Source organism: Artemia sp. Qi Xiang Cuo, chromosome 6 (assembly GCF_049724085.1).
Source record: "Artemia sp. Qi Xiang Cuo chromosome 6, ASM4972408v1, whole genome shotgun sequence".
NCBI lineage: Eukaryota > Metazoa > Arthropoda > Branchiopoda > Anostraca > Artemiidae > Artemia > Artemia sp. Qi Xiang Cuo.
The window spans coordinates 48,243,198-48,268,014 of NC_142799.1; the positions used below are offsets into that span (position 1 = coordinate 48,243,198).

The 24,817-nt window shown below is 34.7% G+C and overlaps 1 protein-coding gene across 1 annotated transcript; it reads left to right on the top strand.

Moving 5' to 3' along the window:
• The first annotated feature begins 12,111 nt into the window (after nt 1–12,111).
• LOC148951309 (glutamate carboxypeptidase 2-like) lies at nt 12,112–23,473 on the top strand. The gene is made up of 4 exons (XM_089091061.1): nt 12,112–12,162; nt 17,796–17,852; nt 19,202–19,471; nt 23,234–23,473. Exons 1-4 carry the CDS (start codon nt 12,112–12,114, stop codon nt 23,471–23,473), a joined length of 618 nt encoding a protein of 205 aa, XP_088947187.1.
• Nucleotides 23,474–24,817: the final 1,344 nt, after the last annotated feature.

The following is a 24,817-nucleotide window of genomic DNA, read 5'->3' on the forward strand; positions in this document are numbered from 1 at the left end:
AAGAGTGAAGTCACACTCTACCGTAGAAAATGTGACCCTGAAGTTGCACTACATCAGGATCAGTACACTGTGAATTCAGATAATCTAGCTGCAATAGTTGTTGTCGAAAAAGACCTACTAGTTGATGAAATCCAAAGATTATAAAAGTCGTTTTTTAAAATGTATATAATTTTTTTTTTTATTAAAAAAAAATCTAGAAAAACAATTTATAAAAATTTATTAGATTGGACCAAAAAAAGAAATTGAAAGAAATTTTAATTATACTATCAACAATAAATTCGTTCAATCGAGGTACGTAAACGTAGATATCGAAAAACTGCTTGTAATTTTAGCCACGACATCTGAACATGAAAAAGAGTAGTGCATGAAAGCCATATGTCTTAGTTGCTAAATCCTGTACTCTTCTTTGATTTTGAATAATAGTTTCCCCCCTTCTTTCAATAAAGCTATTTACATATGGAGCATAGAATGTATGTTATAGGCAAAGAGGGTCAAAAAATTAAATATTCATCGCTGTTTGATAGAGGCATAGCCAATGGCCGGTTTCAAAGTCGACGGACTGCTCTTAACAATGATTAGGGTATTGTTAACCCTTTGAATTTTTCAATGAAGTACGAGGGTATGCAATAGGACTTGTACCGGGACATGTATGGAGCCATACTAAATACGTTGCTCATTTGGTTTGTGTTCATGGTGCTAGGTCTAGTAGAACACTGCCGTCGGGGTGATTTCCCAATAGGTTTCAAATTGACTCAGTGATATTAGCGTGATAATCTCAGTCAGAGCATTGGCAAATGTACACTCTAAACGTACATTCGCTGTTCGTACTATGGTCATATCCTGTGTAACATACAAATCCAAAACAATAACTCCTTGATTTTTTGAAAACATGGAATAGGTTATTCTATTTTCAAATAATTGAGAGTCATGATCTAGAGTTTGCATAGTCAACTCTCACAGAGTTATATAAGATTTGTTTTCAAATGATAAAGCTTATTGTGGATTACCCGATACTTTGCAAACAAATCTAGAAGACCGAAAATCAGAAATCCACGGGATGATTCAGTCAGGGATACAACGACACTGCCAATTTTCACAGTGGCAAAAGACACTTTTATTACGATTTGTCTAATGACGAATGACGAATCACTATAGCTACGAGAGTCGGTGGAAATGTGACGCTGAATGGTGATCGTATGGGGGACAAAAAGTTTAATGTTGTTGCTATTGGCTCTTAGCTTTTCCAATGCCATTGCAACAGAGCCGATAACTTGTTGTTTTCGGACGTGGAGAATTGCCGATGTGATAATGACATTTGCATCGGGTGCTGCAGGAAGCGTTTTTCTCAAAATGAAATTTGATGGGGCCATCTGTAGCTTTATGTCAATCTTGATATTGGGGGGGGTAGCCATTGGGATATATTGAATATCTCATGATTTAATTTTCAAACTAGATGATACTCCTGAGTCACTGCGGTAGTCAAATAATCGTCACTATCTCCACCAGACTGAAATTCATTCCATAATGATCGTCCTCTAAGTTTCCTTTATGTCTTTGGCTTCATCATCATAAATTGTATGTAGCGCGTATAGTTTGATAAATTATTGCTAGTGCTCACCAATTTTCCATTAATAAATACATTAATTTGTTTGAATAGGTTGTGTAGAATACAGTTTTCATAGGAGAGACCATCGCCGTCATTTGGAGTTGTATTATCTGACTTTTTCTTCAACACAAAATTTAAATCAATAAATGTTGACGACAAATCAATGAAATAGTATTCATTGGAATATATTTGAAAGTTTATCTTTTCCGAGAGGGGCTTTTGAGGATGAAATTGTTCATAGTAGCCATATTGACACTGACATCAACATTTTCAGCATTGTATAGATTCAATGAGGAGCTGATTAATTGATATGATTCCTTGTGGGGGAGACAGGTCATCTTAAGAGAAGAAATCCTTCTTTGATCTAACAATCTTTTTCTTTTTCTTCTTCTTCTGCTTATTGGTCTTCCTTGTATTAGTCATCAGAGTCTTTGTTGATTTATTTTGCGTCCTACCCGGAAGGAGACTGTTGAGTGAATGAAGCGGACACATCATTTTGAATCCCTCCCCATTTTGTCGAGATTTTAGTTGCTCACCAACGGCTCTCGCTGAAGATGTAATATTTTCCTTAACACTCTCCTTGAAATTCTTGCCCGACCCCCAGTCCTGTAGTCTTGAGGCAGCAAAATTTGATGCAGCAGATAAAGGATTTTATATGGAAAGGGGTAGTGCAGAACGAAATAGCCCAGCAAACCAGCTACCAAGACCAAAGCCAGACATTGTAGTACGACCCTTGTCGTAGTCCAATCCATTGCCTATTTGACGTGGACTCAAAGCACCAACATAACAATCGATATCGATACAGACAAATGGAATTCTTCTATTGTTGATTTTTGTTGATTGTGTTGTCATTTAAAATGGGTCGGAAAAGACAAGTAATCACAGCTAGTACTTTTTTTTTTGCTAGAGTGTTACCCAATTAACTTCTTAGCGTTAACTGACAGAAATCGAAATAGGAATTGTCGACAGGAAAGTATTGAAGGTTATTCATATCAGATTGATGAACAAGTTCATAAGTTTTTTTTCTCTCAAGGACCCGCAGAAGCGAAACATTGAAATTACCGACTCTCGATGTTTCCACAAAGGATGCATAGAGAAATATGCAAGAGTCTGAGGCAAAACCAGGTGGATAATCAGCAAAAATAACTTGATTCATCCCGTAAACTGTGTCAGCATTTTTCCCATTGATCATATTCCGTTTAAAGCCAAGAACATCTCTCAGATTATCATTGAGAATAATTATTTCAGTGTCAACAGGTGAGGTAATGTAAATCCTATCTTGTTCCAATGAATAATTAAAATGGAATGTACAATTCCTACGATATGAAATTTATCTATTGATCGTACTACACAAGACCGTCATATTATCATATTCAATATATTTCAATTTGGCATGTGGATATTCACTAGATTTAAGTGCTTCAACCCATTTATAGTCAACATAGTTCAACCCTTTCATAGTCCAATCAAGTGGTATAATTTTTATATCATACTCACGATCCTTTCTCAGGATGTCATAGGTATTTTTGAGAATACAGTCGACAAGAGCCACTTCATATGCACCGTCAAATTTGATGGCAGGGGGGAGTTTTGTCCAAAAATCACTTGTCCTATTCAAGTCGTTATAGAGAAGATCGGAAATTTTGGAAAAGAAATTTATGTAGAAGCCCGGAGGCATCTTCAGTATCTTTAGCCCCGCCCCATGAATCAAAATCAGAATTGTGCCCTATACACCAAGAGAGTTACTGCTCCCTACCCCCGTGAGTACGTCTCTTTAATATCTGTTCAATTTGGTATTTTTCTCTGGCATTTTTAACTTTTTGCAATTCATAGTCATAAGAGCTACCAGGGATCCCCTCATCTTTGGTACCGCGCAGATAATAAGTTATGGGCTTAGTGTCAAGGATTATCGCCACCTTAAAAAGCTCTGTGAAACATGCATACTTCCCTCTTTCAAAAACATTAGTATCTCTATTATCACGAACGGTATCACCGGCATTGATTTCATTTTTCATCTTCTGTACAACCGACGATACATTGTAATACTGTTTAAGAAAGCTGTCAATTGTATCATGATCAGAATGATGAACTTCCGTTGGTGCAGAGTTGGACAATGATCGATGAGGTATTTGATTATAAATCAACATGATTTTATCAATATCATAAATAAAAGCCGGTGTATTTTTTAACGTAAAATATCTTGAAATTAAAAGGCGAATTCTTCTTATCAATCGTTCGACTAATTAAGCCTTTATAGGACTGTGACTATGATAGAGCATTTTACTATATCTCAAGTACTTATGCAAAAGTGGGATTAAAAAATTAACTACATAGATCAGTTTGAATTTTTTTATATTAATTATGTTCGAGAATACTTTCAATGGCCTGAGCAACTTCAACAACTCTCTTTGATAGCAATAGAATTGCATATGCATAGCGACTAAAAACAATGATTGCAAGTAGAATGTACTTGTACGGGGTATTGTGACGTCGTTGAATCTCATTTAGAGTCAGGAGATCTGCTTACATTATAAGCAATGGGTAAAAGGCTTTAGTTTTTCGACATTTATTGGCACAAAGTATATGATTTCTATGCAGAGTGAAACTTGATTCATTTTGTAGATAGTCTTGCACACTTTTAGTGCGGACACTAGTGACTTTGGAAAGAGTAGTGGGGGAACTTAAACTCCCCGCCTCCTCAATATTCTGATAAACACCTTTCAGAACTTCACCCATTTTGAACGTAAACACGTTGTGTAACGACCGCTACCCTGTTGTATACTACCTATTGGTGGTGATGGTGACGTTGACTGGATACGTCTTCTCTTTTGTCTAGCTATAAGCGGTATACTAGTATTTTCCAAAATTGATATAAAATCTTCTTCTTAAAGTTCATTTTTTAATGGTGTCAATGTTCTTGTTGTTGATGATGATGACGATGATGCATGTTCATTTAATTTTTTTAGAATTTGTCTATTGCCAATAAGACTTTTGGTAAAGTTTAATGTATTTAGAAAGTTGAATAGATGAGTGTCAAGAGATAATAGTCCTTTACGATTTGTAATCATGTCATAGATTAAATCAAGTAGATTATAGCGCTTGCCCTGAATTATAATCCTTTTCCTAATGCTCTCAGATTGAATGTGATCATGATCACTTTTCGTGAGATAAGCTAGAAGTCATGTTAACTTTTCGCGCGCATTTGTGAACCTTTTATTTATCAATTTAGTTATAAATTAATACAAATACACCATCTTCAATTTTGTTCCAGCAGCATAATCTTGAGGAGATGATTCGTTTTTGGAGTCAGCAGCAGCAGCAGCAGTGGACTTCTAGCAAAAGGGCCTGTGTTTTTCCCCTCGGCAAAATGCGTCTTGAAGAAAAAGCAGTTTTTATCATCTTAGATATTTTCATTGTCAATTAATTTACTCAGATGGTTTTCAAATTTTTCGCCGGGTGAGAGAGTGAGTTCTACTGGAGTCAATTTATAGGGTTTTGCCATTCTCTCTCTCTCTAGAGAAAACTTTTTACAAGTCCTGCAATTATTGGCAGTAAAAGTGTGAAAAAGCTACCGCCCGCCTGAAGAAGTCGTTTATTTATGAAATTCTTTCCTTTCTTTTTATAGGCCACTTTGATTGAAATGTTAAGATGATGATTTTCATGTTGCTTAACATATTATTGCAGTTTAAAAATAACCTCTATAACATTTAAAAAAATTTCAGATATTATATTAATGAAATCGTTTTCAATACCGTGTTTGAGTATTGCTTTCCTGAGAGGAGGTTTTGAAGTGCTTAGAACTGAAAACAAACGTCTATTTTCATGTAGTTTCTTCAGTGTCATGATAGCAACTAATAGGTCTTTTTAGTGTTCACGGGGAGATATACTGTAATTTCATTTTCAAAAATATCTGTGACTACACGTATCTCCTCTGTTTTTTTTTTATTAAGATCCTATTTGTTGAAGCCGAATGTTTCTTTAGGTTCATTTGTTTTTTATGGTAGTAGAATTTATGGGTATCCTGGGTGGATTTGTCTATTGAGATCTCTTAGCGAGCCCGAATTACAAACAACTCTGTAGATGATATAGTAGGTACAGTTCAATGCAAGTGTTCGCATACATTTGCTCTGATGAAAGAGATTGTGTAGAACCAGAGTAATGGAACTATTTTCATAATGACACTGAACAGTGAATAACTGTAACATGTGTTGGGACCATTTTTCAACAGATTCACCAAGATGTTAAGTGACAAGCAACGAGTTTGTTTAATTAATTATGAAAACGTCAAGTCATTGTATGAACTGTGTCTGCATCTACCCCATGGTGGTGGCAGCAATTGATGTTATTTTATCGTATGACTCGTTCCAAATGCTGCAACAATAGCAGATATTTTTTGCCTTTTCCGTAAAAATTGTATTGCGGTTTTTAATTGTTTTATTCAAGAGCTTTGTTTTGCCCAACATTGACGGTTACAACGGAAACTATCTGAATTGTGTTTTAAATTGATAAATGTTCCCCTCAACAGTTCACCTGGACAACTAACTGTAGACTATGGCCGTCTGATGACTAAATGATTTCCCTATTACTACTCCGCTCAAGAATAATAATAATAATAACGAGAAGAAGAAGAAGAATAAAGAGTAATATTTTCTTTTATTATATACATAAAAAAGGTGACAATACTTTTTAAAAAATACTACATTGAAAAAGGCACATTAAACATGAATAAAAAAAATACACTTTTTTTTAATTTATTTATAATAAAAAAAAATTCAACATTTACATAGCCACTAGAAAAAAAAATGAACACTTAAATGAATACACTTTTTTTTTATTTATAAAAAAAAATAAACATCTATTGGACTAATGTGCACACTTGTGAAATAATATAATCCACTGTTAATTAAAACATTCAAAATTTTGAGGTCCCCCCTCCCCCGGGGGCTGGCATGGTGGTGGTCGCTGCGGCGGCAGGGGGTGGCCGCGGTGGTGGCCGGGGCCGGGACGCGCCGGCGCCGGGGTCCGCGGCGGCGGCCCCGGGCCGGGGCTGGCATTAAATACTGGAAATTGATCTGCCTTGCACACACACACACACACATTGAAAAGTGTTTGTGATAAAGAAAAAAAAGAATTAAAAAAAAAAAAATTACCCAAAAAATCCCTCCGCCCCAAATTATAATTTTTTTTTAGTGAATTTAATTTAATTTTTGGATAAAGAGCTGTTTTATTTACTATTTAAATTCAATTAGGTCTGAAATTAAATAATGCCCGTGTGGTAGTACCTTTACACCATCCTCAAGTACAAATACTTTGTCTGATATGGTCGATATGGCGTTTTTCTCAAATCTAACTGTGTAGTTTTTAAATTGTAGAGCGAATCGCCATGACTTTCGCCCTTGGCACTAAACTTCGTTCCACACAGTTTCTATACACACTCATATCGAAATTTTTTTTTTAAAAGTATATAGGTACCCTCTTGCAAATTTGTTTGATATACGTGCCGTGAGTTTCCTAGCAATATTCTTTTGGACCAGGAAACACACCATTGGATATCGGATTGCTGCCTGTGTGAGTTATTAATATTAACAGTAGATTCTAGACCTGGTATTTCACAAGCTCTGGGCAAAGGGATTCATGTGAGTTAGATTAGTCCATTCATGAGCTCATTTACTCGCCATTTTCAAAATCTTTAAATAGATTTTCAGTTTTGAATTTTAACAGGAGTGAATCAGTGTCCCCGTAGTACACTTGAAGTTTTCCTTCAATAGGCCACTGTACCTTGCACACATTATAATAAAAGGAAAACATTAGTTCCTTGGATATGTCAGTTATTGCACTTCCGCCTTCAATATTTTCATTTAATACAAGGTGTGTTTTCTTGCGATGTAGGAGCAACAACTTGGAGTCTATGATCGTGAACAATGAGAATTTTTGATCTACAATGAGTCAAGCACAATTTTAGGGGATGATAAAAATGTCAGATTGATTTCTGTGTAATGTATACTCGCTCATTTTACCAAAAGTTGATCTCAAAATGAGTCTATAGATATCTTTTTCAACCTTTGTTTTTGCTTGTGAACGCTTACAGACAAAGGTGTCAATAAACGTTTTTATGTAACGCTTTTGATTAGATTGGAGGGCTCTATGAATCATTGTGACGTTGAAATCATTTGACACCTTCCATTTCAATAGCATGCGATGAATAACGATATTTTGTTTTGGGTTGAAGTTGGCAAATAGTTTTTGTTTTGAAAGTACCAAATGCAGACTCACGTCCACTACTAAAGATCAATTGTAGAGGTTCAGAGAGTCCTTACCCACCGGTCTATTTATGCACGGAAAAACAAAGTCTTTTACCGAGTCATGGATTTCCATGGGTATTTCACCGTCAATTTCAAAAAACCATCCCTGTGTACCATTCTCCTCAACACTGGCAATGTCGGGGAAATTTGAAGTACAGGGATTGTTAAGCCATTTATAATTGACACACGGCAAACAGTAGTGAGACAGTGCCGATGGGCAAAGAGAATTCAGATCCAAAAGGACTGCGTCCGACTTTTCATTAGTTTACTGTCCACTCAGATCAGTTTTCAAGGCGCGATCTCAGCGAGTAACATAAAAACCTATCAATGTACTCTAATAAAAAAGAATCATAAAAACAAAGGTAAAACGAACTAATACTTATCTTCTTATACTTTTTCAACATCACCAACACCAAATAGGAGTGGCCAAAAAAAGAACAAAAAAACAACCAAATTACCCATATATTTTATCCGTATTTTTGAACACAATATCCAGAAGAGTGAGTAAATCAATGGCCAAGTAAAGTTTACAATAATCCCACTAATTTTTACATCCGCCCTTTGCCCAAACCCTCTGAGCAAATTCATAGTCGCTAGTGGTGCACTCACTCTCAGTAAGAGAATTGTAAAAAGCTGCAACGGGCGGTAGTGACACTTCATTAGCCTCGAGCCAAAATTGTAATAATCATATGGATATATACCCTTACACGCTAATAAATCATACATTTCATCATCGGGGAAGCGCAGTTTGAGGAGGGGGACGCTATCAAAATTATCACTTTTCTGCACCTTAATCAATTAACTTAAAGATTTGGGGAAGAAACAGAAAGAGTCTAAAAAACGGATTTTAATCAGTCACTCGTTAACCTTATCAACATTTTTCCATATGATTTATTTCAGCATTAACTTCCCTGTTGATTTGTGTTTGATATTATAAAACAAAAAGCCATCCATCCATGAGTCATCCACAACTCCTCCCTTGGCAATGTGGGCCAACGCTGGAAGAACAAATTTTAAGTCGTAATTTGAATTGTTTAAAAAAACAGGTACGAAATATTGTTGTCTAACGTTTAAATTGCATGACTGATGTGCTACCCCTCCAAAATTGCTCCCTTCCGATGTAATTTCCTGCCACAAATGATCTTAGTCAATCATCGTCCTCCTCCCCTCATTCCCAACACCATCATCCAATTCTTCCTTGCAAACCCAACACGTTTTACGATTTTTAATGGCCACTACGTCATCTGGTGATAGGAGCATAGGATAATTTGTATAACGAAGGCGCAAAATTGCACCGTTAACTGTTTTTATTAGACTGACCAATGCCGAGCGCATGCAGTCTTCACCGTCACTCAACATCTCAACTACCTCCAACACTTGCATGGTATTATTGGAATCTCGTTGCGCGTGAGCGTAAGAGACCCCTATGGCTTCATGTATTTTAACACGATTTGAATTTGACGGATCGCACACGTCTGTCAGCTTAGCTTCGCAGTCCAAAGCGATCTTATTGCTCTGCAGGAGCGTGTTTTGAAAATTTTTAAAACGTAAGATAGGTCTATCTCCGCTTACCGTCTCCACAGCCTGTTTACCATGAGATTTACAGTGCTTTATGTGATGCTTTAAATTTAAATCAGAGTGAAATCTTGAGAGGCATGTTGGACAGTAATAACATACCCCCCCACGCTTTTTACCCTCACTTAGAACCCTACTAATATCCGTAATCGGATTGAATTGACCAATTGAATCGGAGTCTGTGGGTGGGATGTATAGAAGCCACACCCAATGTTCTACTGATTCAATTGAAGAAACTCGCTCTGGAAATAATACACCTTTCTCATTGGAACACTGACCCTCTTCAAATTCTGTTTCATACTGTAACACCGTGACACCAATCTTTAAATGTGCATTAGCCCGCTCAAAAATATCTAGTGCTTTTAGTGTCACGGTACATTGAACATTTAAACAATTAAAATTTACTTTGGGGAACTTTGAACCCTCCCTAACATTAACTGCCATTTTATCCACTTTTTTCTTAGATGCGGCTTTTTGAGGTGGTCTGTATGCCGCAATTAAAAATGCATACCTAAAACACTGCAGCCTCGTATCGAAACAGATTCGTTGTATACCCTTAGGCGACTCGAAATCTGAATGATATTTTAATTCAATATTCCTCGCTCCCCCTCTTACGATAAAATCTTTTTTAAACCTAAAAATATTATCATTTGAACTTTCAATAAATAAAACCACAGATCCACTACCCCCCGCAGTATAATTTTCCCACGAACTTTGAATAAGATTAAACCAATTTAGAAAAACAACCCCATACTTTTATAAATGCGGGTGAATTGTCAACATCTCTGTATGCAAGTATTTCGAATACATCTCACCCACACTTTCATTAAAAAAATATTTTTAGTGCTATTAATGCTTTTGAACTGACCCCCACTCCCCACACCTCCATTTGTTGTTCAAGAATAGATCGAATATTATCATTATATGAATTTGTAATGGCCAGGGGATTTGCTATTATATTCCCTAAGATTAAATAATTGAAGTAGTAATCAACTTTTGTGCTGTTGACCAACGTGCGATGCAAGACAGAGTTGGACAGAAAAAAAATCCGGAAGAGGGGGTACTGTTGCTATTTTATTACTAATATTATCTATATCATTCAGTGGTATGGTAGAGAGTGACAGGGAATTGTTAATAACACCACCATCACTCCCAGTCTGTTCAATCACATTGGGGGGATGTGGCATGAGGTCCCCTAGTACCTATTCCAAGGCGTTTGGGGACAATTGGTCGAGCCAGTCTGTTTTGTACTCTGATGGAATTTAATTGTGAGGAACCAGTTCAGATGCACTTGTAACATCACCTAGATGCTTGTATAAAAGACTATCTGCCCAGTCTGGATTCTCAAACATGTCAATTTCACAGCTTATGTCGTGTAGACTACCCATTGCCCCAAAAAATTCATTAAGGAACCCCCTATGCCACTCCATATCCTGTAGAACTAGTGTAGGTTGATCGCTGAACTCCGGTGGTGGTGACGAAATTGGTCCTGTAAATACACTTGCTTCATCACCCAACGGTGTAGTTAGTGGTTATTTACCTTTAATATGTAGAAAAAAAAAGTTTAATGCCATATGTTATATAAGCATTGTTTTCATAATGTTAAAAACTGTGTAAATTTCTCATATTAATTGTCCCACCACCACCTGAACAATTAAAAGAAGAAGAAAAAAAAGTTATATTGACATATGTACTTACTTATGGCAATAGAAGACGTTAAAAAAATATATATATTATTTTATTCAGGAAAATGTAGTTTTATTATTAGAAGAGTAAGTTCGAACATGAGAATGATAAAAAAAAACTAATTGTTTTATTACAAGAATTTTTAGAATAAAAATGCAAACTACGGGTCTATTTCTAGTATCTAATTCTCCTCAATATAGCTCAAAAAAATTTAAAAATCGATAACCTGATGTAGTAACCGGTATAAATATTCTATCCTCAGTTTCGCATAGTTGACACACATACGATATGTAAATAGGGGATGGTATAACTCTCTCATCAATCCGAATTTTCCTATGTCGTTTGGCAACGGATTTGTTTGAAGTTGTGGACATAGTTGACCTAGACTAAATAAATCGTTGTAAGAGAGAGAGAGAAACTTTTTTTCTCCATCCATATCAACAATTAAAGTGCAATTAAAATGCTGGATGGTCCTTTTTAGAGCCCCCCCCCCCTCTGTGAGGACCCTTGGAAACCGGGAGCTTCCTTCGAGGTAGGAGGATCAAAAACCCTTTCGAGTTGGGATATCGGACTTCACAACACTGTTCAAATAGAATAGCCTCAAATTCTTTCTCGAAAACACCTAATTGTTTCAATGAAATGAGTTTGCTCCAAATAATGCTTCTTGACCACACTGTGAAGACATAATTGGAGATTATTAAAACCTTATTCCTATGTGTTAATATATCTTATCAGAGATACACAACCTGTCACAAGAACCCCACTTAGAATTCAAATTATAGGTATCGAGCGGATTAAAATTCAAATGTAACGATGGGAGATCTGATAAGCACCGGATGCGCGCAAAAGCTTACTGCAAAACATACTCCAGTTTATGAATGATTTTCATTTGTGAAATAGAAAATTGTATGTTTTCATATAGTTAGTTTGTTAAAAGTAATAATGGATTATTACATTAGAAAAACGTCTAGGTTAGAAGAGAGAAGTTCCAAGGTAAGGTTTTTTTAAAAATGTATGATAAGCTATTTCAGTGTTATAAGCAGTCCCTTATATATTACTCATTTGGTTAATGAAATAAAATGAAATATGAATATTATAGGATAGCTTAGAAACAAATTTAAGTTTTACTCATCAAAAGTTATGTGCCTGAGAAAATTTACCTTATTTTTGAAAATAGGGATAGAAAAAATTATGTATATACTTACAAATTCTGACTGAGCTTCTACATCTGAACTCCTTGCCAAAACATGAAGGGGGTCAAAATCAAGATCTTCAGTAGGCTGAGCTGAGGCATTATGAGAAACAGTCTATTCTCTTTTCAACTTCCTTCCAGCTTGTGTGGAGCTAACACTGGGGCTAGATGGCTCTGGCACTATAAGTTGGGTGGTCGCTGGCTGGTCCAGATCGTGTGTAATTCTACCGGCATATTTGATAATTGATGGTCTTGCGGCTTGCATTAATACAGCTTCGCTCCATCTTGCTTTCTTTTCAGAAGGGGGGGTTATTGAAAGTGTCAGCTTCCTTGAAAAAAAGGCAAAATTTATCATTAAAAAAAAAACTTCCCTTTTTCATTTTGTTGGATAAATGCTTAAGAGGTCAAGTTTTGCCCTCCTCCTCCTCATGTTTATTGCTCATTAGGGTGCTCCTATTATTAATATTATACTGCTAAATAAACACAGTCAGAAATTATTATGTATGTGAGGGGGGTTCTCTCCCAAGCCAATACCTCGCACTTTACAGTACAATTTTTTTTTTAGTGCTTTCAAAAGAGCTATCTATTCTAATTAAAAACGGCCTTTGTGATTCGGAGGGCTGTGAATCAATTTTTTTTTAGAATGTTAACTAAATGTGTGTTTTATTTACTAAGGGGAGAACCCTCCTCCTCATATACGTAATAGAAAAAAAAACAATGAAAAAAACAAGCGACACGGCTCAATAGTAATCCAAACTTTTAAAAACGGAATTTTGATGTTAATAAATGTATCAAAAGAATGTGTTTATAACGCTGATTCTAAATATATATATATAAATTTTATTAAGTTTACTATTACTCATCAAAGGCTACGAGCCTGAGAAAAATTTACCCGATTTTTTTTTTTTAAAGAGGGGGGAAACTCCCCCTACAAGTAAATGAATTTTAATGAAAATCACACCGTCAGATTCAGCGTATCAGAAAACCCTATTACATCGCTTTCAAGCTCATATCTGCAAAAATCTGCAACTTTGTATTTTTTTTTTTGCCAGAAGAAAAATACACGGACGTAAAAGTTAGTTTCGTAAGTTAATTTGTAAAGACATTCATCTATCAAAAGAAAAGTAAAATTTTTATGCAAATAAAAGCTGCATTAACTAAAAAACGATCAGAAATTAAATAAAAAAAAAGTTTTTTAAAACTGAAAGTAAGGAGCGACATTAAAACTTAAAACGAACAGAAATTATTCCCTATATGAAGGGGGGTGTCCCCCTCCTCATCGCATCGCTCTTTACGCTAAAGTTTGACCTTGTCTCACAACTTTATTTTTTTAAACAATAAAAAACTTTAGCGTAAAGAGCGAATCCTTATGATTTCAAATATATCTGTTTCATCAAGTTTAGCTATACCAGTCAAAAGTTACGCGCCTGAGAAAAATTTACCATGTTTTCGAAAAAGGGGGAAAATACCCTCTAAAACATATAGAACTTTAATGAAAATCAAATCATCAGAGAACCCTACTATAGAAGTTAAAAGCTCCTATCTGGAGGCTCATTCGAACGGAAATTAAAAGTTCTAATGTCCTTTTTAAGTAACCCAAAAAAAAAAATTTAGGGCAACTAGGCGCCCTCCCACGCTAATTTTTTCCCAAAGTCATTCGCCATGAGAGCGGAATTAGATAAACCCCGTTTATAGCACGAGCCTGTGAAATTTAACCCCCCAAAACTCACACTCTTTTTAAAACGCATGCTTTTCATTCAATGCAAAAAAATATATCATGTTAGGAAAAAGCTTTATTTCTGAATGATAAAGAAGTGTTTTTCAAAACAATTAAAACTTGTAAACATACCTATGGTGGAGAGATTTTATTTACATAATAGAAAAAAGCGTGCTTTGACGTTTCTATCGAATATAGTCGTCATATTCTTAAGATTTTTAATTGTTGGAGGGGAGGGGGGCTAAGCCCCTCTGAAATTTTAATTTAATACTAAGACGTTTTTCTTTATTTTTTTTTTTTGTTGTAATAACAGAAGTAACAGTGTAACAAAGTTGAAAATTGAAGAAGCTAGTGTTTCCAAAAGACCATTATGTATGGCTTAGACCAAGAGAGTTATTAAAACATAATGAAAATAGGGATACAGGTCATGGTCCGTCTATCGGGTTTTTTAAATTGAGTACATTATAGCTTGGCAAGTTTTTTTAGAAAACCGACCAATCAAGTTATTATATTGTACTAACCACCAACTTTCTCTAATGGACTGACACACAAAAAATCAATGTCATAATAGAAAACATGTCTGCCAACCCACATAGGGTTCATTCTAATAGGTCACTGGCCCGTGGTAAGGCATATTACGCAATCACCTTCAGTAGTGCATTCTAGCATACTACTTATATATATATATATATATATATATATATATATATATATATATATATATATATATATATATATATATATATATATATATATATATATATATATATATATATATATATATATATATATATATATATATATATATATATATATATATATATATATATATATATATATATATATATATATATATATATATATATATACCGGCTACCGAAGCAACTCGGATTGCAAACAGGGAAAAGCCAAGTGATTTTTCTTAATTGGAGTAGTAAGAAACGAGGTTCAGTATGGACTATACCCCAGACAAGTATGTTTTCAAAAGATGCTTTTATCATCTTAAATTTTAGTTACTACCTGCCGTAGTTTTTTCTTTACTAGGTTTCAGCTTTATGCGATGAAACTTACATAGTCCCCATTTATAATGAAATTTATAAATTCTTTATGTAAATTATATTTTAAAAAAACTAATTACAAAAGGTTTTTACCCCATCAACTTTCTTTAAAATGAGTCATTAAACAGCTTTCTACGATGTTCCAGTGCCCCACTATCTTAGGAAAAGAAAAAGGAATAGAGAAAGAAAAAAGATAGCATACATGCACAATATCGTGGTTGCAATCACTTTTCTTGATTCTCACGCCAATATATTTCCCTTGTTGTTCAAGCTAAGGAACGGTAAGCTTCCTGTATAGGGGTTTCGGACAAATCGGCTCTACTAGTTTACTTCTTGTGTTGATCTGACTCTATTTTAATGAGTTTGGGGTTATTATATTTCTTAGCATTGGACGTGACCGTCTCTTACTAGGTTGTGAGCTACCGCTGCAACCCTTATATTGTCTACTTCCAACCTTACACACATAACTTTCTTGGCCTCTTCCAGAAAATGGTTGGGACAATTGAAACCTTGAAAAGAACAAATGATGGCATTTAAGAACTAATTCTTTACTGTAAGAAGTAATTCTTTACTAATTCTTTAATAAGAAATTACAAACAGGAAAAAGCCAAGCCTATGTCTTTTTCTTATTTGGAATAGTAAGAGACGAAATGCAGAAAATGAGGCATAAAACTAGCCCAATGTGTGCCATGGTTTATTCTGTACTAGGTTTCAGCCATCTCTACAGCCACGAAACCAATGAAACTTACACAATCAACCTTTATAATTAACCAGACCGATTCCTTACATATTTTGATAGTGTATTTACGAAATTATAATCAGCAGCAACAGCTACAACAGTAATTTAGTGTTCGTTCTTTACGATGATAATATAAAAAAATAAAACTAATTTTAAAGTTGTCAGGTATTTTTCTAGTTTAAATTAAAAGATTAAAATTATTGCTCAGATATCATAAATATTTTTACAGTTTATAGCTTTAGCGATTCTGAACTGAAAACTAAAATAAAATAAAAATGTTATCATTTTGTACGTCAAGTCACTCATTACTCCATATACGGTTTTTAGTACACAATCGGTGTTATAAATTACGTCACGTGACATATGGTTATTAGTAGATGAAAAGACACCAAAAATGCAGTTTTTTGCATAAAGTGATTTTATTTTTATTTATTTTTTTTAGTTAAAAAAGGCACTAGTACTTTTAATTTCCTTTTGAATGAGCCCTTTCACAAACTTCTAGGACCAAGGGGTCAATACGATCACCCCTGGAAAAAAAACAACACACAAATAAACACGCACCCGTAATCTTTCTTCTGGCAAAATATACCAAATTCCACATTTTTGCATACAGGAGCTTGAAGCCTCTACAGTAAAATTTTCTGATACGCTGAATCTGATGGTGTGATTTTCATTAAGATTCTAAGACTTTTAGGGGATGTTTTCCCCTTTTTTCGAAAATAAGGCCAATTTACGTAACCTTTGATGGGTAAGACTAAACTTGATGAAATCTATATATTTAAAATCAGCATAAAATTCGACTCTTTTGATGTATCTATTGGTATCAAAATACTGTTTTTTAGAGTTTCGGTTTTATACTTAAGTGAGCAATAATTCTGTATGTACGAGTACGTATTTATTTTTCCTCGAGAACGGCTTCATATTTTTTTCAGAAAAATTGGTATCCTGGGATTTTCTAGTCTAAAAAAAAATATCTATATAGTCCAGAAGTTTGAGAAAATTCGTTAAAAGCCATAATTTTTGAAAAATAATTAATTGCTGTACTTCATATTTATATACATCATTTTATTGCAATGACGTCATGTACTAACATAGAAGTCTACACTCATGTTACAATAATTTAAAAAAAAGAATCAAGTTTCTACGAAAAACTGCATTCAGTCATTGTGTAAACTGCAAAAATATTTATGGTATCTGAGCAATAATTTTAGTGTTTTAATTCAACCTAGAAAAAAATCTGAAAATTTTGTAACTAGTTTGTTTTTTTTAAATTTAATCCATAAGATACGTGATTAAGCTTCCAGTTTTGATCGCAACCAGTTATATGATGTCAGTAGGAAGACCCAAAAACAAAAAATTTGTAATTATGTACAAAGGATGATTCTTTGGAACCACCACCTGAACTATCAAACGTGATAAGACCAAGAAACCACCCAAATAAATTAGGTTTACAATGGGTGAAAATAAACAACCTGGACCATCAGTTGCGACAAGACCAATGCAGGCAGCTTAAGCAAAGGGCATTGCTAAAGTGTCTGAAGGTTACAGATTTGTTAATTGTTTGGGTGGTGGAACAAAAACTTCTTTTTCTTCCCGCAAATTATCATCTATAACACTTGTAAATTTACTGTAAGGATGAAACCGTCACTAAAGCTTTATTTCCTACTAAAATGCTTATTCATGTTCTATAACACTCAGGACCAAAAAATCGGCCTGGATATTCACCTAAAAACATTATCAGTACCATCTCTTAGTTCGATTCAGTAAGAAAAATACAAGTTTGTTCAACTGAAAGTAACGAGCATCATGAAAAAAAAATTATTCCGTATATGAGGAGCGTTTCCTCCTCCTCAATACCTCACCCTTCACACTAATTTTCTTTAGTACTCTAATTGTAATTATATGGTCCTTCTGTTTTAGGTGTCGTTCTTTAAGAATTTAGACAAAAAGTCAAACTTTGGTGTACGAAGCAAGGAGGTAACCCCCCTAATACCCGGAAGAGCTTCTGTGTGTTTTTAAGTTTTAATGTTGCTCATTAATGTCAGTTGAAAAAACGTGTTTTTTCAAATTAATTTATGATCGTTTTTCAAATAATGTCGGCTCCACCTCCATAGTAATTTACCTCCCCCCACGGAAAATCCCTCCGTGGAAAGTTCTTCCCACGTAAAATAGCCGCAGTCTCAACGGACAATTCTCCCTTGATAGTTCCATCCTCGCTGAAAATTCCCTCCGGGAAATTTCTTGTGAACAATTCTGCCAGAAAAGTTCTCCTTAGCATACTTTTCATTTGAAAAAGACTTTAATTTCTGACCTTTTTTCAAATCACGACGGAAATCCCCTCCCATATAAATATTTTCCTGGAAATCTCTTTTCCACACCCCACCCCCAAATGGAAGTTACTCCAGCGGAAAATGCCCCCGTGGAGATTCTATCTCAGGAAAAATTTTCTCATGAAGAATTCCTCACGTGGAAAATCTGACATGGAAAAATACCTAGACATTTTCAACCTGCAAAAATTTCCCCCGGAACATCTCCACATACAAAATTGAGTCGGCAAAAAGAAAGTAAGACAATTAAAAAGAATTTCTTATAGGAATTCTGGCAAAATCTCCCATTTCTAAATTTCCCCTGCAAAGTTCACCCCCAGAAACTCCCCCCCCCCTGGAAATTCTTTCCGTTAAAAATGTTCCCATCACAAATACCTCCTCCCCCAAAAAATGTCTGTACACTTACCAATAAAAATATTATACGGAAACGATGGGGAAATTTCATAACTTACAGCTTTTTCTCGAGGGGCTGTGGGGAGTCAAGTTATCTAAAAAAACATAGCTATTGGACGCTTTAACAACGCTGAACAAAATGGCTATCTAAAAATTTTGATTGGACAACTTTGGGGAAAACGGATGTGGGAGGGGGACTTGTTAACCTCAAATCTTTTTGGCCGACTAAAATAAGCACTAGAGCTTTGAATTTCTGTTCAAATGAGCTCTCTCTCGATATTTTAGGAATATTGGTTTGGTACGATCACCCCTGGGAAAAAAACAAAGAAACGAACACGCATCCGGGATCTTTCTTCTGGCACAAAATACAATATTCCACATTTTAGTCGATGAGAGCTTGAAACCTCTGCAGTAGGGTTCACTGATACGCTAAATCAAACGATTAATTCATGTAGATAAATTTATATGAAATGATAAATATTTCTATTGAAACGGGTACTTAGATGCAAACATTAAGAATCGTAATTATAGCTGTCAACATGTTATCCTTATTATCGTTCACACCATAATTTAAAAGCTCAGTTTTGTACTGTTCAACTCTTTTAGGTTCAGAATGCACAAAGATTCGGAGCAGCAGGCATGATCCTATACAGTGATCCTCAGGACTACGTTGGTGAAAATGGTCAGGCCTCTCCATATCCAAACTCCTGGTGGCTACCAGGAGAAGGAATGCAACGAGGATCAATAATGTGGCGTGATGGCGACCCAAGCACCCCAATGTATCCAGCAATAAAAGGGGCTTCTCGAATTTCCTCAGAAAAAATGGATCTCCCAAGAATCCCAGCTCATCCCATCAGCTATAACGATGCAAGAAAGGTATAACTATGAAAAGCTCATACTCAAACTTCATCGAAGAAATTTTTGGTCATAAGAAATCAGAGGCTATCTTTTAGTTTCGAGTGATAAAAATTTATTAAAAATTTAATAAACAAACTTAAATTGTTGTTATAAGTTTTGGGTATGCTTTCACTGCCCAAGGTCTATTTGAACTATTAGAAGGAATGAACTCGATATCCAGGGACCACTTTTTGGCCATTATAAATGGATAAATTCCGATTTATGGACATACATACTGACCGAAATAACCTCTTTTCTCTTTGGCAAGAGAAAAAAACTTGAATTTACGATATATTAGAATCTACGATCAGAATTTGCTTGAGATACGATCAGAATTTCCAATAAAGTAATCAAAGCCGGCTCATCCTCCCTCCCCCTCCCCTGATTTTGCATAATGATTTATCTTTTATAATGAGGCAAGGGAGCAATAAGGTAAAGGGGTGAAACTGAGTGACTGCAGGTATCCTAAACAAAAGAGGGATAAGCTCGTAGCTTACACTATAGTTGGTATTTAAGGGTGTCTGAAGTGACTAATTTCAACCGTAAGTTGTAATAATGGCTTCTAATTTCCAACACAATGGTCACATTGGATACAATAAAATGTCGACAAAAATTATATGGGGAATAATTTGTGTCCAATGTAATGTAACACCTGTTTGTGGTAATGTCTTTTCATTTGAACTTCGGTTCAATTTTCCGATGTAATTTGTAGCGCACTTGGTCTTACGTATTAAACATCAACTAATTTTATATCAATGTTGTTTGAATCTGCTCTAAACTCTTCGTGGAAAAACTATTTTTTCTAATTTAATCTACTTACAAATATCTACAAAAATAAATGTTAGAGGAATGAAGAGGCATGTATCAATCAGTAATTAATGAAAGAGTTACACTGTAAAGACAAAAGAAGAAAACTAAAAATAAATTATAATGTAATACAAAAGGGTCATGAAGGGGTTTACTGTATTTCTCATTTATTTGGGGGAGGGGTTCGTGATGCCAAAGTTATTTTAAATAATTTTAAATAGGTGGTTCGTGAGGCTAAATTGATTTAAAAACAATGTTTCTAAATCATCCATTCTTTAGTAGCACAATCGGAACTTATCCATTATTTTACAATTTTAGATCCATAGAATAAAATAGTAAAAGCAAAAAGTTACATAAAGTTTTCAATAAAAAAATTTTCAAAATACACATTATTACATATTTGAATTACTTTTGGAGAGATTACTTTTGGAGAGATAAAATAAAAGTTGTAAACTCCGTACCATTGTAAATTCCAGAACCCTGAGGGAATTCAAATTTGGATAGTAACTTGCTTATTGAGGCACCCTAAAAATAAAAAAAAGTGCATCTCTCTTTGTTTAAAGTAGTCGTTTGATTATTACTAATTTCACAAACTGATGGATTTAAAGTCAAGATAGTAGTTTTCTTATTCTAGTACCTTACAAAATAAAATAGAAATTAGAATATTGTTAAGCCGAGCCCTAAGGTATTCTGCTAATTCTGGTATCCAAGAAAAAAAAATGAATTATACAATTGTATCTTTCTGCATTCTATACCTCCGTCCACCCATTTCTTGTTTAGTTAATATCGACATTATGCTTTGATTCTTGGGTGGAGAATCGGAGGCAGTGTGTCAACGAATAAACATATACACATTTTTCTACCATCTAACCATTAAATAGCTAGCATACCATCTAAATTACTGTATTGATGTTTGTTAGTTAGTTACGTCCCCAATTTTAGGCACTTGTAAATTTCTTAGGTGCTGAATTTAGCAAATACTGACCCCACTTTACATAAAATAAAACTAACTCGGGCCACGAATATCCAACTGTATTTATACATTTTGTAATAGTTACATTTTTCATTTCTACATTTTCATTAAGGGCTGCGAACTAAAATTAATTAGCATTAGAAAATTTCTCTGGAAATCCATTTTTTATGATATGTCTGCATGGAGATATTTCCTGATTGATACCGTCAAGTAAAAGAAAAATTTAAAGGGAAAGTTAAGTGCAACTCCTTATAGGTAAAGGTGTTACTTACGACGCTGCTAAAACTTTTAGTTTTTGCATCTTAAAGGAATGGAGAAAACCAGAGCTAAGAATAAATCATTAATATTTGTGGTTAAAAATAATAGTGGTAGAAACAGTTATATTCATGGTGGTAATGCGAGACTCTGTCCTAGGACCTCACTGGGGGCACTTCAATTATGCAAACTAAAATCTCTGCATGGATCTGCTTTCAGTAAGTTGCGATGCTTGCACAATAAACACGTAACAGAGAGAATCAGAGAATGAAACTTGTTATAAAATTTCTATATGTACAGTAGGGAAAGTTGCGGCTCAGTAACAATAATCATACCCCGCAAATATGAGTGATTCATTTGTTGTTGTTTTTTACTGTCTTCTTCTTCTTGAATTTAACGAGGGTATTGGAGCTCTCTTCCGAACCCCTTTCACCTCTGTTCCTCTTTGGATCCACTTCTCCTTCTGCTCTTTCTTGATTTTTTTAGGACACGCCTGTCCTCTTAGGCTTTTCAGAATTTTTGTCAAATCTTAATAAAGTCTGCTTTCATCTTTCATTGTCAGGTCTTTCTCCGGCAATTGGAAAATATTATTCGGAGCCGTTAAATTTGAACAATCAAATAAAAGATGCTGATTACTGTATCCAATAATTTATACCCCTTCTACTTGTTCTCCTGGTAGATCATGAAATGCCTTATTAAAAAAAAAAGAATTTTATGCTGAACTTATATGATTGGCTACTCAAATAACTCCAAACTAATTTTCGGTTGTTGGCCTTTGCTGCTCGATTTCACAAGACTCTGAATAGACTGCCGTGAGCTTTTTGAGTCTCAGCAAAGAGCTAAAGCATTTTCAATCCTGTGTCTGGTGCCTGTATTTAAAGTAGCCTACTTGTGAGTATTTTCTGCACCAGAATTCCAATCTTTTGTCTGATGCCTGTATTTAAAGTACTTGTGAGTATTTTCTGCACCAGAATTTCAGTCTTATGTCTGGTGCCTGTATTTAAAGTACTTGTGAGTATTTTCTGCGCCAGAAGACAGAACACTAGCATTTGCAATGATGAACCTACTTTAAGATGAATGCACTGGCAGACCCTAGCATAGACTATCTAGGAGAACTTTTTAACAGTGAATATTATATCTCAATTTACTGCTTTAGACTTTTATTTGTATGTATTGGTCATTGAAGGGATAAGCTAAAACATTTCAAAATCAATAGAAGTTTGAAGGCTGTATACACCAATTGCATGTAGGCTAACTAATTGGTATTAAAAGTGGAAAAGTTACAGGAGAAAAGATTGTAAAATTCTAAGCATCTAAAGTTTCAAACGTCTTTCAGCTAGCATTATATACGTTTAAGAAAACTGAAAAGAGCTATTAGTTACGTAGGGGTGCCAAACAAAAATCAAGATGTGGTCACATTAAAGCTGCATTGGTTAAAAAGGGTAGCTAATTTCCGAAAGGGACCTGTAAGTCTCTTGCTTCAATGAATTTCCTTGGAAGGAGTAAAATTTCGTCCTTTTTGATTTCTAGGGGGAAGGGACAATTGAATGGCTATTTATGTTTGAAGTTTGATATACACTTAATCAGAATCTGGCCTAATAAAATGCAATACAGGGTTAAGATGATTGTGAATATGACTCTGAAAAAAATATTTCATGGCATGATGATCTGTATTATATTAAATCTTGATTGCCTTCTATCCATAGATATTTGCTCAGATGGTGGGACCACCAGCACCAGATGCTTGGCAAGGAGGCCTCAATATAACCTATAACTTAGGAATTGAGCTCCGTATTCCTGGATGGAAGATTCGTCTGGAAGTGAACAATGAACTGAAATTAGCAAAAACGTACAATGTTGTTGGGAAAATTATTGGAGCTGTCGAACCAGATCGCTATGTACTTCCAGGTATTGTGTTACTTGGTTGTGTTAGAACTGTTTTCTAAGTCTCATTGTCAGCTATGATTTGCTAAAACGTAAATATTGACTTGCAAACATTTGTTGTCAGCAAATTTTGAAAAACTTGATTTGACTTGAAACTTGTTAATTCTGATCTAAATATAATGAAAAAAAAGCTGGTATCACTTGGATAGGATTGCAAAAACACGTCTATAGCGGGGGAATGGACGGCTCCTGATAAATAATTAAGGTTCATTTTTGTATATCGTAAAAGTTATATAAACGATAATGCTTAATCGTTTGCAATACTTATTAGCTTTGTTTTTTTTATTTCTCAACTGAGCAAACAAATTGGTCGCACTAGAATGTACTCTCCATCCTTTGAACTAAGTGTTTTTACAGCTATGTGTTTAAATCTGTGTTTTAACAAGTTTTAAGGCTTTGAAATCAAATGCTTTCGATTATCAGTGAAGTTTTTCTTAGATTATCACGGAGAAATTTTAGCGACATTTTACCAAGAAATATAGATGTAGGCCTAAAATTTCTTAATTATAGAAATTTTATATAATTTTTACGGCTTGGATTTTCTCTCCAAATTGAGTATTGTCAATACTTGTTTTCTGATTAAAGGGAATAAGAAATAAATGGCTTATTAAAGTTACAACAGCAATGTTTGCATCTTAAGTAGCGAGCGGGTTTTTATATAATGGCGATATCAGATGTGTATTTGTCATTCCAATTGGATCACCATTTTTGAGGGTTTTGGGCTTGTTTTTGGCACTGTTAAAATAATTTTCTTCATATGAATCTGGATGAAAATTACTTTTTTGAATATTTAAAAAAATTCTTTAAAAAGCCTTTTTTAATATTGCCTACTATGGGTTGTGGGTCACTGTTTTCCACGTTGCAGCTACTGCTGTAACCGTGACAAAAGAGAGTTCACCACAAAAAATTGCTGCTTTCTGCCATTTTATGTTCCAAGATTTACACCTTGGCTTGAATAGTTTTACAGATAATCTTTTTAGAAATATTTTAAACATAATCTTTAATTTTCAAATTGTGTAACATGAAAGCGCTGACTTTTGTCATTTTGTGCTGCAAAGTATCAAGTTTTGCTCGACTAGGGCAAAAACTCTATCGAGCGAAAACACTCAGTTAGCCGGTCACTTTTAGACTGCCAAAAAGATCCATACAAAAAGTTCCACATTCCTGGGCAATCTTGCCCAGGAAAGTAGATTTGCATCCTGAGCCAACCTGCTAGTCCATGAGGACTAACAGCGCACTCCTCCCTGAACTCATATACAGTGCATAAAAAATGACTGGCTATTACATAAAACCCATATTCAGCATTCGTAACGGTTATATAGTATTGTAAAACAAGCGAAATCTCT

Excerpts from the sequence above, each read along its gene's own strand:
- LOC148951309 (XM_089091061.1), top strand. The coding sequence starts at position 12,112 with ATGGATTATTACATTAGAAAAACGTCTAGGTTAGAAGAGAGAAGTTCC. Across the intron at positions 17,853-19,201 it reads TTGGTGTACGAAGCAAGGAG|GTTCAGAATGCACAAAGATT; the intron begins GTAACCCCCCTA and ends CAACTCTTTTAG. Across the intron at positions 19,472-23,233 it reads GCTATAACGATGCAAGAAAG|ATATTTGCTCAGATGGTGGG; the intron begins GTATAACTATGA and ends TTCTATCCATAG.